At 39.8% G+C, this 19,991-nt stretch overlaps 1 protein-coding gene across 1 annotated transcript; it reads left to right on the top strand.

Annotated features, from left to right (window-relative positions):
* The first annotated feature begins 369 nt into the window (after nucleotides 1–369).
* LOC117616372 (sacsin) lies at nucleotides 370–19,912 on the top strand. Its single transcript, XM_034345674.1, has 13 exons — nucleotides 370–903; nucleotides 1,048–1,774; nucleotides 1,934–7,926; nucleotides 8,680–10,190; nucleotides 10,462–10,725; nucleotides 11,529–11,749; nucleotides 11,828–12,099; nucleotides 12,774–15,810; nucleotides 15,891–16,023; nucleotides 16,617–17,140; nucleotides 17,241–18,152; nucleotides 18,773–18,955; nucleotides 19,285–19,912. Exons 1-13 carry the CDS (start codon nucleotides 554–556, stop codon nucleotides 19,480–19,482), a joined length of 14,325 nt encoding a protein of 4,774 aa, XP_034201565.1. The 5' UTR covers nucleotides 370–553; the 3' UTR covers nucleotides 19,483–19,912.
* Nucleotides 19,913–19,991: the final 79 nt, after the last annotated feature.

Genomic DNA, 19,991 nt, shown 5'->3' on the forward strand with positions numbered 1-19,991 from the left:
TTTTTGTGTGTGAACATATTGATATTATAATTTCGTCTGCTTTCTTATTATGTCGTCCAACCAACTTTGAATTTTGAATTATTTATTATCATATGAGAATCGACTATTGGCACCGTGCACCACACACAATACGACATGCGCACGTTCGTCGTTAGAAGCCTTCACCCATATGATACGAGTTGACCCGGCCGTACAAGGAATAAGGCTGCAGAAACAGGAGAGGGCCACTAGGCCCAAAACGACAAAACCAAAGCCTTCCCATTAATTTTAGGATAATTAATTCAAAAGCAACAGTAATTAATTAGAGTTTTAACATTGCATAATTAATCTCGACATGAAAATTACACGCACTCTCTGTGTCGGTGTCTCCTGATTTCTCCAAAATCGCCCTTTCATTTTCTCGTACTCTCTCCCTCCCAGAATTGAGAACTCCATCACCTGCTTTACGGCGACAGGTCCTCCAGTAATTACCTCAAATTCCATGGCGGTTGTTTAGTTAATTAATACAAAAAGTAAGGATCAGAAACTCGCCGGAGAAGACCAAGATAAAAGTATGGAGTCTCCGGTGGCGACACCGGAGTCGATCTTTCTAGAAGACTTCGGTCAAAAGGTTGACCTGACGCGGCGAATCCGGGAGGTTTTAGTGAACTATCCCGAGGGGACGACGGTGCTCAAAGAGCTCATTCAAAACGCCGACGATGCCGGCGCCACCACCGTCCGACTCTGCCTCGACCGCAGGCTTCACGGTACCGACTCCCTTCTATCGGAGACCCTGGCGCCGTGGCAGGGCCCCGCGCTCTTGGCTTACAACGACGCCATCTTCACGGAGGACGACTTTGTTAGTATTTCGAGGATCGGCGGCAGTAGCAAGCATGGCCAGGCCTCAAAAACCGGCCGATTCGGGTAAATTTTTCTTTTTTAAATTTTCATTAGCATTAGTTTTCTTGGTGGGTCAGGAAAGAAATTGGGGTGCTCGACAATTCTTGCTATTGGCGGGAAAATGAGACTGGTTTCTGATTTTTTGTTCAATTTTTGTCTAATTTTTAGGGTTGGATTCAACTCCGTGTACCATTTAACTGATTTGCCGTCGTTTGTGAGCGGGAAGTATGTGGTATTGTTTGACCCCCAAGGCATTTTTCTTCCAAAGGTTTCTGCATCCAATCCCGGGAAGCGAATTGACTATGTTTCTTCTTCGGCCATCTCTTTGTACAAAGACCAGTTCTTTCCTTACTGTGCTTTCGGTTGCGACATGAAAACACAATTTGCCGGAACTCTATTCCGTTTCCCTCTGAGGAATGCAGAGCAGGCAGCAACCAGCAAGCTTTCCAGGCAAGAGTATTCCCAAGACGACCTTTCTTCCTTGTTTCTTCAGCTCTATGAGGAAGGAGTTTTCACGTTACTTTTCCTAAAAAATGCCTTGCGTATTGAAATGTATGTGTGGGAGGCCTGGGACAATGAGCCCAGGAAGCTTTACTCGGTCTCTGTCGGTTCCGCGAGTGATGATATTGTTTGGCATCGGCAAGCTGCGTTGAGATTTCCCAAGTCAGTAAACTCTACAGAGAGTCAGGTGGACTGCTATTCAGTGGACTTCTTAAGTGAGTCAACAATTGGGACCCAATCTGAGAAGAAGACAGATAGTTTTTATCTAGTTCAGACACTGGCATCCACATCCAGTAGGATTGGTTCCTTTGCAGCTACTGCGTCTAAGGAATATGATATTCACTTGCTGCCATGGGCATCAGTTGCAGCTTGCATATCCGATAATTCAGCACATGTAATTTGCGATATATGAGACATTCCTTGTTTTTCTATTTCAATGCATTTCAATTTCTTGCAGTCTCTCATAAGTTTTACCTTCCTCTTAGTTTTTACATTACTTTCTGCTTTATAACATCCTAGAGAACTTATATTGGTGCAATGTGATTTTAAACAGAATGATTCTCTTAAGCTTGGCCGGGCATTCTGCTTTCTCCCTCTGCCCGTTAGGACTGGCCTCACTGTGCAAGTTAATGGATACTTTGAGGTCTCGTCGAATCGTCGTGGCATCTGGTATGGGGCTGACATGGACAGAAGTGGAAAAATCCGTTCTGTATGGAACAGGCTTCTTTTAGAAGATGTTGTGGCACCTGCGTTTATGCAACTTCTTCTTGGTGTACGGGGACTGCTAGATTCCAGGGACTTGTACTATTCCTTATGGCCAAGTGGTTCTTTTGAAGAGCCATGGAGTATTCTTGTCGAGCATATATACAGAAACATTTCTAGTGCTCCTGTGTTGCATTCAGATCTTGAAGGTGGAAAATGGGTGTCGCCAGTAGAAGCTTTTCTACATGATGATGAAGTTACTAAGAGTAAGGAACTTGGTGAGGCTCTGATTGTGCTAGGAATGCCCATTGTGTGTTTGCCCAACGTTTTATTTAACATGCTCTTGAAATATGCTTCCAGTTTTCAGCAGAAGGTGGTGACTCCTGATACAGTACGATGTTTTCTCAGAGAGTGTAGATCTGTTTCTACCCTTGGCAAATATTTCAAGCTTGTATTGTTGGAATATTGTCTTGAAGATTTGCTTGATGATGATGTTGGAACACATGCATATAACCTGCCCTTGCTTCCATTGGCAAATGGTGAATTTGGATCGTTGTCAGATGCCTCCAACGGAATTTCATATTTTATTTGCAATGACTTAGAATTCATGCTGCTTAAACAAATATATGATAGAATAATTGATAAGAATATTCCTATTGACATACTAAGTAGACTCTCGGCTATTGCAAAGTCCTCAAAGGCAAATCTTGTCATTTTCAATGTTCAGTATTTTCTTCAATTTTATCCAAGATTTGTACCCGCTGATTGGAAATATAAAAGCAAAGTGTTATGGGATCCAGAGTCTTGCCATAATCACCCTACTTCAACATGGTTTGTGTTATTTTGGAAATATCTTCAGAATCAGTGCGAGAAACTGTCATTGCTTAGTGATTGGCCCATTTTGCCATCTACTTCCTGCCATCTGTACAGAGCCTCGAGACAATCGAAATTGATCAATGCAGAAAAGCTTTCTGACAAGATGAAAGAAATACTTGTTAAAATTGGTTGCAAGATTCTGAGCCCCAATTATGGAGTTGAACACTCAGATTTATCTCATTATGTAAGTGATGGTAATGCTTCAGGGATTCTGGAATCTATATATGATGTTGTCTCTTTAAATTATGGCACCATAATAACATGTTTTCATAATTTGGAAGCAAAAGAGAGGGATGAACTTCGTGCATTTCTTCTTGATCCAAAGTGGTATTTTGGAGACTGTTTGAATGAGTCTGACATAAGAAATTGCACGAGGCTGCCTATTTATAAAGTGTATGGTGATGGATCCACTCAAAGTTTCCAATTCTCTGATCTTGAAAATCCGCGCAAGTACTTACCACCCGTAGACAGCCCTGAGTGCTTTCTTGGAGCTGAGTTCCTTATTAGCTCCTCAGATGTTGAGGTGGAAATTTTGTTAAGATATTATGGAATTGAGAGAATGGGGAAAGCACGCTTCTATAAGCAGCAGGTGTTGAATAGAGTTGGGGAGCTGCAACCCGAAGTTCGTGACAGCATTGTTCTTTCTATTCTGCAAAACCTGCCACAGTTGTGTGTTGAGGACTTATCTTTCAGGGATTATTTGAAAAATTTGGAATTTATTCCGACCTTTGGTGGTGCTCTTAGGTCTCCTACTGCATTATATGATCCTCGTAATGAAGAATTATATGCACTATTAGAGGATTCTGATAGTTTTCCCTGTGGTCCTTTTCAAGAACCTGGTATTTTGGACATGCTACACGGTTTAGGCCTTAAAACATCTGTAACCCCTGAGACAGTCATACAAAGTGCTCGACAGGTTGAACGGCTAATGCATGAGGATCAGCAAAAGTCGCAATTAAAAGGCAAGGTGCTTCTGTCCTACTTAGAAGTTAATGCAATGAGATGGATACCCAATGCTTTAAATGATGATCAAGGAACAATGAACAGAATGTTGTCACGAGCTGCAACCGCATTCAGACCTCGTAACTTGAAATCTGACCTTGAAAAGTTCTGGAATGATCTTCGGCTGATCAGCTGGTGCCCAGTGGTAGTTTCTGCTCCATTTCAAACTTTACCATGGCCTGTCGTGTCATCCATGGTTGCTCCACCAAAGCTTGTAAGACTGCAAGCAGATCTGTGGCTTGTTTCAGCTAGCATGCGAATACTTGATGGAGAGTGCTCATCGACAGCACTGTCGACTAGTCTTGGGTGGTCTTCTCCACCTGGTGGAGGTGTCATTGCAGCCCAACTACTTGAGCTTGGTAAAAATAATGAGATTGTGAATGACCAGGTTCTTCGACAGGAATTAGCCTTGGCAATGCCAAGGATATATTCAATACTCACAGGGTTGATTGGTTCAGATGAGATGGACATTGTAAAGGCTGTTCTTGAAGGTAGTCGATGGATTTGGGTGGGTGATGGATTTGCAACTGCGGATGAGGTTGTCCTTGATGGTCCTATTCATTTGGCTCCTTACATACGTGTCATACCTGTCGATTTGGCTGTTTTCAAGGAACTATTTTTAGAGCTTGGTATTCGAGAATTCTTGAACTCTACAGATTATGCTAATATCTTATGTAGAATGGCTTTGAAGAAAGGATCCTCCCCTCTCGATGCACAGGAAATGAGAGCAGCCTTATTGATTGTGCAGCATCTGGCTGAAGTTCAGATACATGACCAGAAAGTTAAGATTTATTTACCAGATGTGTCAGGCAGATTATATCCTGCCACCGACTTAGTTTATAACGATGCTCCTTGGTTGCTTGGCTCAGAGGATCATGATAGCCCCTTTGGTGGTCCATCTAATGTGGCACTGAATGCAAGGAGAACGGTTCAGAAATTTGTGCATGGGAACATATCTATTGATGTTGCAGAGAAGCTTGGCGTCTGCTCTCTGCGCAGGACCTTGCTAGCTGAGAGTGCTGATTCAATGAATTTGAGTTTATCTGGGGCTGCTGAAGCTTTTGGACAGCATGAAGCCTTGACAACTAGACTTAAACACATTCTTGAAATGTATGCAGATGGACCTGGGATTCTGTTTGAGCTGGTTCAAAATGCAGAGGATGCAGGAGCTTCTGAGGTGAGCTTTCTCCTGGACAAAACTCAATATGGGACTTCTTCTGTTCTTTCACCTGAAATGGCAGATTGGCAAGGCCCTGCGTTGTACTGTTTTAATGACTCTGTATTCAGTCCCCAAGATCTTTATGCAATCTCACGCATTGGCCAAGAAAGTAAACTAGAGAAGCCTTTTGCAATTGGGAGATTTGGACTGGGTTTTAATTGTGTCTATCATTTCACAGACATTCCCACATTTGTTTCTGGTGAAAACATTGTTATGTTTGATCCTCATGCCTGTAATTTGCCTGGGATCTCTCCATCTCATCCTGGCCTACGGATTAAATTTGCGGGAAGAAAGATTATGGAACAATTTCCTGATCAATTTTCTCCTTTCTTACACTTCGGCTGTGACTTGCAGCAACCGTTTCCTGGAACCCTTTTCCGGTTTCCACTTAGGAGTGCTAGTGCTGCTTCCAGAAGCCAAATAAAGAAAGAAGGATATGCACCTGATGACGTCCTATCCCTTTTTGCTTCATTTTCCAAAGTTGTTTCTGAAACTTTGCTTTTTCTGCGTAATGTGAAAGTTATCTCTGTTTTTGTGAAGGAAGGAAGTGGACATGAAATGCAACTTTTACATCGTGTCCATAAGCATTGCAATGGTGAGCCCAAAATAGAGTCCAATGCGTTGCAGGATGTGTTTAGCTTGTTTGATGGAAGTCAGCACAGTGGACTGGATAAAGAACAGTTCCTAAAGAAACTGAGAAAATCAACGGACAGAGATTTGCCATATAAATGTCAGAAGATTGGAATTACAGAAGAAAGCTCAGCTGGTAATTTATCACACTGCTGGATAACCTCGGAGTGTCTAGGTGGTGCACAAACTAAGAACAAATCCGCAGTTTTGAATGACAAGTCTCATACTTATATACCCTGGGCATGCGTTGCTGCATATTTACACTCTGTCAAGGTTGGATTGGGCGTGAGTGATATCCCAGAGATGAACGATGCCTGTGCTGTTGCGTCAGATGTATTTCAAGTCTCTACGGGTTCTTTGCAAGATAGGAAAGATTTTGAAGGCCGTGCTTTCTGTTTCCTGCCACTTCCAATTAGTACTGGCCTTCCAGCGCATGTTAATGCATATTTCGAGTTATCATCAAATAGGAGAGACATCTGGTTTGGGAACGACATGGCTGGCGGTGGGAAAAAACGTTCAGATTGGAATATGTACCTGCTTGAAGGTGTTGTTGCCCCTGCTTATGGTCGCATGCTAGAGAAAATAGCACTGGAGATTGGCCCTTGTGATTTATTCTTTTCACTTTGGCCTAAAACAAGAGGATTAGAACCTTGGGCTTTAGTGGTGCGGGAGCTCTACACTTTTATTGTTGACTGTAGTCTTCGTGTATTACATACAAAAGCTCGAGATGGCCAGTGGATCTCAGCCAAACAGGCTATATTTCCTGATTTTAATTTTGACAAGGTAGATGAGCTAATTGAAGCATTATCAGATGCTGGTCTACCTCTGGTCACTGTTTCTAAGCCAATTGTTGAGAGATTTATGGAGGTGTGCCCCTCATTGCATTTTTTGAATCCACAGTTGTTAAGAACTTTATTAATTCGGAGGAAACGCGAATTCAAGGATAGAAACACAATGGTATTGACCCTTGAATATTGCTTACTTGGTTTGAAGATACCTGTCGAATCTGCAAGTTTGTATGGTTTGCCGTTATTACCCCTTGCTGATGGTTCATTTACAACATTTGACAAGAATGGGATTGGGGAAAGAATATATATTGCACGAGGCGATGAGTATGATCTGCTCAAGGATTTGGTTCCAAATCAACTTGTAGATTGCGGAATCCCAGAAGGAGTTTATGAGAAGCTATGTTACATAGCCCAAAGTGAGGCCTCAAATATTTCTTTTCTGTCATGCCATTTACTGGAGAAGCTCCTTTTGAAATTACTTCCAGCAGAGTGGCATCACGCAAAACAGGTGGCATGGGCTCCTGGTCAGCAGGGTCAACCAAGTTTAGAGTGGATTAGACTTCTCTGGAGCTATTTGAGGTCTTCTTGTGACGACTTGTCGCTTTTTTCTAAGTGGCCAATATTGCCTGTTGGGAATCATTGCCTCTTGCAACTAGTTGAAAATTCAAATGTAATCAAGGATGATGGGTGGAGTGAGAACATGTCATCTTTGTTGCTGAAAATAGGATGTGTTTTCCTGAGGCAAGACCTCCCAATAGATCATCCACAGTTGAAATTTTTTGTGCAGTTGCCAACAGCAATTGGCTTATTAAATGCGCTTCTGGCAGTTGCAGATAGGCCAGAGAACATTGAGGGGCTTTTCGACAATGCATCGGAAGGAGAGATGCATGAACTTCGGAGTTTCATTCTTCAGTCCAAATGGTTTGTTGAAGAGGAAATGGAATATAAACACATTGACATCATAAAACACCTTCCTATGTTTGAGTCATATAAAAGTAGAAAACTAGTAAGTTTGAGTAATCCTATTAAATTGCTTAAACCTGGTGATATTCCGGAAAATTTTTTGAGTGATGACTTTGTGCGCACAGAATCAGAGAAGGAAAAAATTATTCTGAGAAGATATTTAGAGATCAGAGAACCCTCCAGGATGGAATTCTACAAAGATCATGTTCTTAACCACATGTCAGAATTCCTTTCAGAGCAGGGGTCTCTTTCAGCTATTCTCCACGGCGTACAGCTTTTAGTTCAAGAGGATAATTCTTTGAAGTCTGCACTCTCTGAAATACCTTTTGTTTTGACAGCCGATGGGTCTTGGCAGCAACCTTCCAGGTATAACTTGTGTGCTCTGTTGTGATATATAGTTAGGTGTCTTAAGTCTGTGATTTGTTATTTTCTTTCTGTATTTTAGTTTTTTGCGCGAGAGTTCTAGTACTAATTACAGTGGATTCTTAGGGTTTGGTCTTTGGTGCACTTTAATGTTCTTTTATTCTCAAGGCTTATATATATAAGCAAGTTCAAATTGATGCATGACTATGTCCAAAATTGTTCAAATTCCATGAGTTAGTTCTAGTACTGTTTGAACCAAGATGAAATCCATCTTGGTAGATTCAATTCTAGTACTCCTCTGCTGTTCTGTTCTAATATTATAGTGGGGAGCTGCTGTGGTGTAGATATCGATAGAGTTTTGTTCTTTTAACAAGGTGACAGACTTGTAGTTGGTTTTTTTAAATTTTTTTTAATGCGATTTGTATCAAGTTTGAGAGGATGGTGGACCTCTTGTTTCCCGAGTCTTTATACCTCGTATTTTGTAAATTTTGTTTCTCACAGAAAAAGACCTAGATTTAATCCATCCTACTCATTTTAACCTGCAAGACCTCTTTCGAGTGTTAGTGCTTAGAATTTTTACATGCATGTCTTGCGTATCTATATAAACGGATCAAAGATTAAGTATGGAAAGTTGTTTTTGTACATTGATGAAGTTTCAAGGTCATCTATCAGCGCCACCCACTTCACCACACATGCCATACATCCTTCAATTAGCTTAAGGATATAACGCTTTTTGAATCTATTTTCTTTTCACAGGCTTTATGATCCTCGAGTACCTGCACTAAGAACCGTGCTGCATAGAGAAGTTTTTTTCCCTTCTGAGAAATTCTCAGATACAGAAACTTTGGATATTTTAGTCACGCTTGGACTCAGAAGAACTCTGGGCTATTCTGGTTTACTTGATTGTGCTAGATCAGTTTCTTTGTTACATGATTCTGGGAAACCGGAGACACTAAGTTATGCGACGAAGCTACTTCTTTGTTTAGATGCTCTTTCATTTAAGCTCTCGGCTGAGGAAGAAGGAAATCTTGATGAATCGAAGAATTCAATTTTTCACGATGACAATGAAACTGAGGATGGCGATGGTATGCATGATGAGTCTCCTAAGAGAATTGGGAACCAAATATTAGATGATCTGGACATAAATTTTTTCGTAGGTAACTTGATTGATGATCAGCCAGATGAGGACTTTTGGTCTGAAATGAGGGCTATTGCTTGGTGTCCTGTATATGCTGACCCACCTCTGAAAGGAATCCCATGGTTGAAGTCTAGTAATCAGGTGTCCCAGCCAATCAATGTGAGACCTAAATCCCAGATGTTTGTGGTATCCTGCTCAATGCATATACTAGATGGTGAATGCTGTTCGTTGTACCTACAAAAGAAACTTGGTTGGATGGATCGTCCAAACATAAATGTTTTATCTGCACAGTTGATTGAGCTATCCAAGTTATATAGCCAGCTCAAATCACATTCATCTGATGTACCTGTTGTTGATGCTACACTTTCTAAGGGAATTCCAGCACTCTATTCTAAGATGCAAGAGTATATTGGCACTGATGAATTTGTGCAACTAAAATCAGCACTAGATGGTGTTTCCTGGGTTTGGATTGGGGATAACTTCGTTGTTCCAAATGCTCTTGCATTTGACTCACCTGTGAAATTTACTCCATATTTGTATGTTGTTCCATCTGAATTATCGGAATTCAGAGATTTGCTCTTGAATTTAGGCGTCAGAATTAGTTTTGATATTTGGGACTATATGCATGTGTTGCAACGATTGCAAAATGATGTGAAGGGATTCCCATTGTCAACAGATCAGTTAAATTTTGTCCATCGTATCCTTGATGCTGTAGCAGACTGTTGCTCAGAGAGGCCACTTTTTGAAGCTTCTAACACTCCAATCTTAATTCCAGACACGTCTGCAGTTCTTATGCATGCTGGAGATCTTGTGTATAATGATGCACCATGGATGGATAATAGTACTCCCGTTGGGAAACATTTTATACATCCAACTATCAGCAATGATCTGGCAAGTAGGTTGGGGGTACAATCACTTCGCTGCCTCTCTTTAGTTGACGATGACATGACTAAAGATCTTCCTTGCATGGACTATGCTAGAATAAAAGAGCTTTTGACATCTTATGGGGACAATGACCTTTTATTGTTTGACCTACTTGAGTTGGCAGATTGCTGCAAAGCTAATAAGCTTCACCTAATTTTTGACAAGAGGGAACATCCTCGCCAGTCTTTGTTGCAGCACAATATGGGTAACTGAAATATCTGTATTTTTTGTTTTTGTTTTGAATGAGTTAATATATAGATTGCATTCATAGAGAAAGGGATCTTCATAAGTTTTGGGCTGCAAAAGATAAATTTTTTATTTTAATGTTGATGTCTGGTACCGTTATTAGACTTTTTCACTATTCACTAACATGTTAACCTGGTGAAGCATCAATTTTTACTGTTCTACTAGCTGTAAAACATAATGATTTTGTGCTTTATTCTTGATTTTGTTTACAAAATTGGTGATTACTGTAGGTGAGTTTCAAGGGCCTGCCCTATTAGCCATTTTGGAAGGGGTCAGCTTGAGTAGAGAGGAAATAAGTAGCCTCCAATTTCTACCTCCATGGAGACTAAGGGGCAATACACTTAACTATGGTTTGGCTTTGCTTAGCTGTTATTTTGTCTGTGATCTACTCTCAGTTGTTTCTGGTGGCTACTTATACATGTTTGATCCCCTCGGTTTGGTGCTTGCTGCACCGTCAACTTGTGCTCCTGCGGCAAAAATGTTTTCTTTAATAGGTATTTATTCATTGCCCACTCATTTTTCAATCTTTTGTTCCTATTTAAGGTGTTCATATTGTATGCCCCCTGTGTCTCAGGTGGTACCCATTTTTGTACTTCTCAGATGATCTTTATGACTTTCATAGTGCTTTTTAGCTTTTCATTTTTTTTTTCCACTTGAAATTGACTCAGAAATTCCTTAATGATGAAAGTATTGGTATTTTTGTCTTATCGGTCACTTTGTTGTGTGATTGTGGTGGTGGTAACAAAATGGTTTTGGTGGCAACACCATCCGATTTTAGTATATCATTTTCCTACTGAAAGGTGTCTGAGAGTAAGTGCATAAGTAACAATAAAACTTAACATCTGGTGCATTGTGCTCCGAAAAGCTAAATGGATATATCCAATCTCACCATTTTACTTCATATCTATGACTAACCAAAATGCATCATTTATCTGAGTTCAACAAAGGATTGAATAGAAAAATAATGAGTTATTAAGGTAAAAAAGAAAAATATAGAAGTTTATTTATAGCTTGATGAAGTAATGTATGGGTAAAACTATATTTAATAGTAACAGTTATAATGCATTCCATGATCCAAAGTAGCGTACTAAGTCTACTCTCTGAACTGTGTACTAACTAAAGTAACATGCTGTGTATCTACCACGTACCAAAGTGAACCATACTCCAGGTGACATTTTCCTGCTGGAACAAGGCTGAATGAGTACATCATGTCACAATCCACTAATTTGATACTCTGTTTTCATTTCATGCTGAGCAAGATTGAAGACTAAGAAATTTTTTTATGCTCGGTTTTCAGGTACTAATTTGACTGACCGGTTCCGTGATCAATTTAATCCCATGCTGATTGGTCCCAGTATATCATGGCCATCATTGGATTCTACTATTATTCGCATGCCTTTATCACCTGAATGTTTGAATAATGGACTAGAACTTGGACTAAGGAGAATAAAGCAGATTAGTGAAAGATTTTTGGAGCACTCTTCTAGATCACTTATATTCTTAAAGTCGGTGATGCAGGTATTGTTAGAGATTAATTTTCTTTGCATGTAGCTATATATCACAGCATTTACTTACAGTGGTCTTATGTATGATCAGGTGTCAATCTCGACATGGGAGGAAGGAAACTCGCAGCCACACCAGGACTATTCAGTTAGCATTGATTCGTCATCTGCTATAATGAGAAATCCATTTTCAGAGAAGAAATGGAGGAAATTTCAAATATCTCGATTGTTTAATAGCTCCAATGCTGCAACAAAATTGCATGTAATAGATGTAAATTTGAACCATGGGGCAGCAAGAGTTGTTGACCGATGGCTCGTTGCACTCAGCCTAGGCTCTGGGCAAACAAGAAATATGGCCCTTGATAGGTATGTTATGCAAGAACGTGGATATAGATTTCTTTCCTATATCTGTCACTGCAGAGTCTGCAGTTTAGAAGTGAAAAGTTGGAAATATATATATGTGATGATTTACCTTTGTTAAATTTGGGTTCCCTTGAATTCTGTGAACTCTTTGAGGGATGAATAATTGATTGGGGAAGCAGTAAATTTCTAGGTAAGGCAAAACTCACAACTTGATGTATAAAGTTGTATTAAGGTATCAGCATCAGTAAGTTGATGTGATGCTTGGTTTTTCTACAATTTGAGTGATAAATACAAATTCTAAGAATAAAAAATCATAAACATGTGTGGCATTCCGTCATTTAGAGCTGCTTAATTTTCTTTTTTCTCTATTCCCATGTATGACAGACAAAAACTTGAACTGTGACAAGATTTACACACTTTTGTCCTTTAGATTGGATTCCTGCATTCAAAATGTTCCATTTCTGTTGGGTCAACTGGAAAATTGCTTGATCTGTAATGTACTTATGGTTTCAGTAATGACTTCAAACGAATAGAGACTATCTTGTTTTAACTATTAAGTACGGCTAGAATCATCAAGCTGTGAAACTTGCCGATACAGAGAATATCCTGTCAACAAATTGAGCTTCTCTGATAAGTTTCTATAATGTGCTTGATGGATTCCACTTACTTCTTTGCAGGCGATATCTGGCATACAACTTAACACCTGTTGCTGGAGTTGCAGCACATATATCCCGTGATGGCCATCCTGCTGATGTTTGTCTAGCAAGTTCTATCATGTCCCCTCTTCCTCTGTCCGGTGGTATAAATATACCTGTTACTGTTCTTGGATGTTTCCTGGTTTGCCACAATGGAGGTCGCTCCCTCTTTAATTACCAAGACAAAGAAGCTTCAGAAGAGGCACAGGCTGATGCTGGAAATCGGTTAATGGAAGCTTGGAACAGGGAGCTTATGTCATGTGTCTGTGATTCCTACATTGAATTGATATTGGAAATCCAGAGGTTAAGAAGAGATGCTTCGAGTTCTGCAATTGAATCAAGTGCAGGTCGTGCAATCAGCCTGTCTTTGAAGGCTTATGGAGATAAAATTTATTCCTTTTGGCCAAGGTCTAATGGGCATAATATGGTCAAACAACAAGGAAACAACTGTGGTTTAGTTCCAATGGAAATGCTGAAATCAGATTGGGGATGCCTAATTGAACATGTGATAAGGCCTTTCTATGCTCGTGTTGTTGACCTTCCTGTGTGGCAGCTTTATTCTGGAAACCTAGCCAAGGCTGAAGAGGGTATGTTTCTTTCACAACCAGGGAATGGGGTGGGTGGTAAGTTGCTTCCAGCAACAGTTTGCAGCTTCGTAAAGGAGCACTACCCGGTGTTTTCAGTACCTTGGGAATTGGTAACTGAAATCCAAGCCCTAGGGATTGCAGTTCGGGAAGTAAAACCTAAAATGGTTCGGAATCTTTTAAGACTTTCTTCAACATCTCTTGTTCTCCGATCAGTTGATATGTATGTAGATGTTCTTGAGTACTGTTTGTCTGATGTTGAGATTAGAGAATCATCAAATTCCATTGGAAATTCTCTGACAGTTGACCACAATAACACAAACTATATCCATAGGGAAAGTCAAGTTGTTGGTAGCAGTCCTGGTTCTGTTTCAGTCCCTAATACTCATAACTTTCCTGCATTGTCTACTCAGAACGCTGGCAGTTCAGGAGATGCAATTGAAATGGTGACAAGTTTGGGGAAGGCTTTATTTGATTTTGGCCGAGGAGTTGTTGAGGATATTGGTAGGGCTGGGGGGCCCTTGGTTCAGAGGAACGTGGTTGCTGGTAGCAGCAACAGCATCTATGGAAATGGAGACCAGAATCTTCTATCAATTGCAGCTGAGCTCAGGGGTTTACCATGCCCAACTGCCAGAAACCATTTAACTAAGTTGGGTACTACTGAACTTTGGGTTGGGAATAAGGAGCAACTGTCATTGATGGTTTCTTTGGCTGAAAAGTTTGTCCACCCTAAAGTATTGGATAGATCAATCTTGGCTGATATTTTTTCAAATGGTGTGCTACAGTCATTATTAAAACTGCGAAGTTTCTCTCTTCACTTACTGGCCAGTCATATGAGGATAGTTTTTCATGATAACTGGGTGAGTCACGTAATGGCCTCAAATATGGTTCCTTGGTTTTCATGGGAGAATAATACATCAAGCTCTGGTGGTGAAGGAGGTCCTTCCCCCGAATGGATAAGACTCTTCTGGAAAAATTTCAATGGCTGTTCAGAAGACCTCTTGCTCTTTTCTGATTGGCCCCTCATTCCTGCTTTTCTTGGTCGGCCAATCTTATGCCGTGTTAGGGAGCGTAATTTGGTTTTCATTCCACCACTGGTTATTGATCCAACTTCAGAAGAAAGTTCCTTGGAAATTGGAGCAACTGGAAGCAATGATGCGCCTGAATCTGAATCAATTCATGGTTACGCATCAGCTTTTGAAGTAGCTAAAAACAAACACCCTTGGTTGTTATCACTGTTGAATCACTGCAGCATACCTATATTTGATATAGCTTTCCTGGACTGTGCTGCTCCATGCAATTGTTTCCCTGCTCCTGGCCAATCATTAGGTCAAATTATTGCTTCCAAGTTGGTTTCAGCTAGAAATGCTGGCTATTTCCCTGAACTTACTTCCTTTTCAGCTTCAGATTGCGATGCACTTTTTGCACTTTTTGCTAACGATTTCTTGTCAAATGGCTCTAATTACAGAGTGGAAGAACTTGAAGTTATACGTTCACTTCCTATGTATAAAACAGTTGTGGGTTCATACACACGGTTGCTCAGTGATGATCAGTGTATTATCTCTTCAAGTTCATTCCTTACGCCCTATGATGAACGCTGCCTGTCCTACTCCAGTGGTTCAGTTGAATTTTCATTTCTTCGAGCACTCGGAGTCTCTGAATTGCATGATCAGCAGATTTTAATCAGGTTTGGATTGCCTGGGTTTGAAGGTAAACCTGAATCTGAAAAGGAGGATATACTAATATATCTTTACACAAACTGGCATGACCTCCGAATGGATTCTTCTGTAATCGAAGCTTTAAAGGAGGCTAAATTTGTAAGGAATGCTGATGAATTTTGCACATATCTGTCTAAGCCCAAAGATTTATTTGATCCTGGTGATGCTTTATTAACATCTATTTTCTCTGGTGAGAGGAAAAAATTTCCAGGAGAAAGGTTTACTACAGATGGGTGGCTTCACATTTTAAGAAAAGCTGGTCTCCGGACTGCAACAGAGTCTGATGTAATACTTGAATGTGCCAAAAGAATAGAGTTTCTTGGAACTGAATGCATGAAGTCCAGAGATTTGGATGATTTTGAGGATTTAAACAACACTCAGAGTGAAGTTTCAATGGAAGTATGGACATTAGCTGGATCTGTTGTTGAAGCAATTTTCTCGAACTTTGCTGTCTTCTATGGCAACAACTTCTGTGATCTCCTTGGCAAGATTAAATGCATACCTGCTGAATTTGGCCTTCCAAATGTCGTCGGAAAAAAAGGTGGCAAGAGAGTACTCGCTTCATATAATGAAGCTATTCTGTTAAAGGATTGGCCTCTGGCTTGGAGTTATGCGCCCATTATTACAAGACAAAGTGCTGTTCCTCCTGAGTACTCTTGGGGATCACTCCAGCTCAGAAGCCCTCCAGCTTTTCCTACAGTACTAAAACACTTGCAGGTACCTCTAGTAGTCCCTTGTATATTCATCCACTATGATGGATTGAGTGCTAAAATCTTGCTTACATGACTGTTCCCCAGATTATTGGAAGAAATGGTGGTGAAGACACACTTGCTCATTGGCCAACTGCATCAGGCATGATGAGTATTGATGAAGCTTCCTGTGAGGTGTTAAAGTACTTGGATAAGATTTGGAATTCCCTCTCTTCTTCAGGTAGACTCCATTCCTGTTTTGTTTAAATTGTGTTCTTATGTCACCTTCTTATTTGATAATCTTCACATATAATTGAGCTTCTGTTTTCACAAATTATCAGTACTTCTGACCTTCAGCCCAAAAAAACCTTTGGTGTGGGAGGAAATAACTCATCTCAACTGCAAATTGCTACTTGTTGGTTAATTCTGCTTTTTCCAACTTTCTTTTTTATTGTCCCACTCTTTTACATTCCATGGTCCATACACATTTCTTACTGTTAATCAGCTACGTTACCTTTCGTAGACAAAAAAGGGATTAGTTATAAATAAATGAAAAAAATCTGAGATAAGGTATATCTGGCAGAGATATTTTGTGTCATGCTAAAATCAAGTACTGGCTTTATGAGTGTTTGTGCTGCTTGTTCAATTGGGTTCATGATATGATTCCAAGTCAGTAGTGCCTTCTTTAGTATCTGTTTATAGGCAACATAAAATTTTTATTGAATAAAACAAAAGATTACAAGAAAACAAAAGACAAAAAAGATTTCCATCTTGCACCCATCAAGATGAACAAATTTGAATAACAGGTTCTTCATCTTTCTTCTGTTTATGCAGATATAATGGAGTTGCAGAGAGTTCCATTTATACCTGCTGCAAATGGAACACGATTGGTGACAGCAAACTTGCTTTTTGCCCGTCTAACAATTAACTTATCCCCATTTGCATTTGAACTTCCTACTTTATATCTTCCTTTTCTGAAGATTCTCAAAGATTTGGGACTTCAGGACATATTTTCAATTGCCTCTGCGAGGGATCTTCTTTTGAATCTCCAGAGAACTTGTGGATATCAGCGTCTAAATCCAAATGAACTCCGGGCTGTCCTGGAAATTTTGTACTTTATCTGTGATGGGACTATTGGGGAAGACATGTCCAATGGGCCCAATTGGACATCAGAAGCAATAGTCCCTGATGATGGCTGCAGACTTGTTCATGCAAAATCCTGTGTGTATATTGATTCCCATGGATCACGGTTTGTAAAATGCATTGACCCTTCAAGGTTCAGATTTATTCACCCAGATCTTCCAGAGAGATTGTGTATTGTCCTGGGCATCAAAAAGCTGTCTGATGTAGTCATTGAGGTAGCATGATCTTCTAAAACTTAATTACTTTTTATTTTTCCCTTATTTGTTTTGCCCAAAGTAGAGTTGTCTTTATGTAAAATCTGCTTTCTGAATGTAGGAGTTAGATCGTCAGGAGCATTTGCAGACTTTGGATTATATTGGTTCGGTTCCATTAGTAGCCATCAGAGAGAAATTGTTGAGCAAGTCACTTCAGGGTGCTGTATGGACCATTGTAAATAGTATGTCTAGTTACATTCCTGCAATTAAGAATTTATCTCTGGGAACCATACAAAATTTATTAGAAGCTGTTGCAGAAAAGTTGCAGTTTGTTAAGTGCCTTCATACTCGTTTCTTGCTTCTCCCAAAGTCAGTAGACATTACACAAGCGGCTAAGGATTCCATCATTCCAGAGTGGGCTGATGGATCCATGCATCGGACACTGTACTTCATTAACCGGTCTAACACCAGCATTTTAGTTGCCGAACCACCACCCTATATTTCAGTTTTTGATGTTATTGCAATTATTGTGAGCCTGGTTTTAGGGTCCCCTACTCCGTTACCTATTGGATCTTTATTTGTCTGTCCTGGAGGCTCTGAAACTGCAATTGTTGATATTTTGAAGCTTTGTTCTGATAAACAAGAAATGGAAGCCACTAGTGCAAGCAATGGTTTGATAGGCAAAGAACTGTTGCCTCAAGATGTTCGTCAAGTACAATTTCATCCATTGAGGCCGTTTTACGCTGGAGAGATGGTGGCATGGCGTTCTCAAAATGGAGAAAAGCTCAAATATGGTAGAGTTCCAGATGATGTCAGACCATCAGCTGGCCAAGCACTGTACAGATTCAAGGTGGAAACCGCAACAGGGGTGATGCAGCCTCTTCTTTCTTCACATATTTTCTCATTCAGAAGTATAGCAATGGGCAGTGAGACTTCACCAATGCCAATGGATGATAGTCATACAGTAGTTCATAACAGAACTCCAGTCGAAATGCCAGAAACTTCTGGAAGCGGCAAAGCAAGATCTTCTCAGGTTTGTACCCCTCTGATGTTGCCATCTGCTCACCATTATGAGTCGGTTTGGCATGCCGTTCCCCTCTTTTAAGTGTTATATTTGTACGGTTTTTCTCATTCAGATTATTCTGCAATACTTGATCCTTTCAATTCCTTAGAAGACTCATTCCATACAAAGTATTCCAGAGCCATATTCGTGTGAGAAAGAAGTGGACTTTGCCTAAAGATAATCACCTACTTTTTATCTTTTCTCTTTTCCCTTTTTGATTTCTTTCCTTCTCTTTAATGCTTTTGTTTTTGGCGTTCAAAAGTTTGCACGATGGCTAGATGTTTAATCCATGCAGGAAAAATTATTGTTTTAAGTCCTGTTATATATTTTCCACTGAATTGAATGCTTTACGTGTTTAATATTATTGATTGTACGATCATATTTTACATCTTGGTTTGATTTAAAATTACTTTGGAGTCGGTTCTTTTCCAACTCTCACATGAGGCGAGATCCATAATATTGTGATACCAGTGGAGTCACTCAATGTGAAAGAATTGGAAAAAAAGGTTTGAGAAAAAAGTTAGATGTTATAGCAGTTTTCAGTTGTATTCCTTCAAGTATCGAACTCAAAATGGTTTCTTCATTTGCAGCTGCAAGCTGGCAAAGAGCTCCAGTATGGCCGAGTATCAGCTGGAGAACTGGTGCAAGCAGTACAAGAGATGCTTTCTGCAGCTGGGATTTATATGGATGTGGAGAAGCAGTCCCTGCTGCAGAAAACACTAACGCTGCAAGAACAGTTAAAGGAGTCCCAGACATCACTTTTGCTTGAACAGGTATGCTATTAAACTATACATATTTTACACACTTTATTATCTAACACTGCAATCGTGCTTGAATATAAGGGAATAATATTGCATATATGTTGCTTTGAAGAAAATATTTTGGTGCGCTATGAATCTCAAGGGACCATGTTTTTATATATGAGCTGGATCACTTTCAAAGTGATTTACTTTGGCACTTGCTGAGGCTTATTTGTCCTTTCATGTTTTATTTTTGGGCGTTCAGTGTGGGGGATATAAGTCTGCATGTTTATTAGATTTAGCATATGGAGAAATTGGTTGTGGAGGATATAAGAAAGCATATTTATTGAACTAATTTTCAGGAAAAAGCTGATGTGGCAGCAAAAGAAGCTGATACAGCAAAAGCAGCATGGCTTTGTCGGGTCTGCTTGACTGCTGAAGTTGACATAACTATAGTTCCTTGTGGTCATGTACTTTGTCGCAGGTGCTCTTCGGCGGTTTCCAGGTGTCCATTTTGTCGGCTCCAGGTCTCAAAAACTATGAGAATTTTTCGGCCATGATCACCTTGTTACTTCGGACGGAGAAGGGGTTGTGCATTTCTTCTGTTTATACATTTAGTTTTGGGTAACGAGAATCACCTCTCGTCCTTGTTTCTTTGGGAAAGGAATAGGTTCTATTAATCTCTAGGAAAGTTGAGTTTTTTCTTTTTCTTCTTCTTTGAGTGCAATAGGAAAGTTATCGATTTTTATCATAGGAACAACTGTTTATGCCCCTTGTCTGGCGGGTCTAAATTTTGTTGTGTACATAGTGAAATAGAAATATATAGTTTCATTCGACCAAAAAAAATATGTATGTATATATAGTTTGTATAGTAGTTGATTGGAAAATGAATCTGGCGTGTACAAGCCATCATCCCTCTCATGACCCTCTCTTTTTTATTTTTATTTTTTCCTGAACCTTTAATTTATGGAACTGGTAAGATTATCGAAAGATGAAGCAAAAATATCTAAAAATTTTCACTTCAAAATTATTATTTTTAAAATTTTAATTTGTTTATATATTAACTTTC

This window comes from Prunus dulcis, chromosome 1 (assembly GCF_902201215.1).
Source record: "Prunus dulcis chromosome 1, ALMONDv2, whole genome shotgun sequence".
NCBI classification, from domain to species: domain Eukaryota; kingdom Viridiplantae; phylum Streptophyta; class Magnoliopsida; order Rosales; family Rosaceae; genus Prunus; species Prunus dulcis.

Bases quoted from the DNA above. Each gene is read 5' to 3' on its own strand.
- LOC117616372 (XM_034345674.1), top strand. From the start codon at position 554: ATGGAGTCTCCGGTGGCGACACCGGAGTCGATCTTTCTAGAAGACTTC. The intron at 15,811-15,890 runs GTACCTCTAGTA...ACTGTTCCCCAG, and splicing joins CAGTACTAAAACACTTGCAG to ATTATTGGAAGAAATGGTGG. The intron at 18,956-19,284 runs GTATGCTATTAA...ACTAATTTTCAG, and splicing joins CATCACTTTTGCTTGAACAG to GAAAAAGCTGATGTGGCAGC.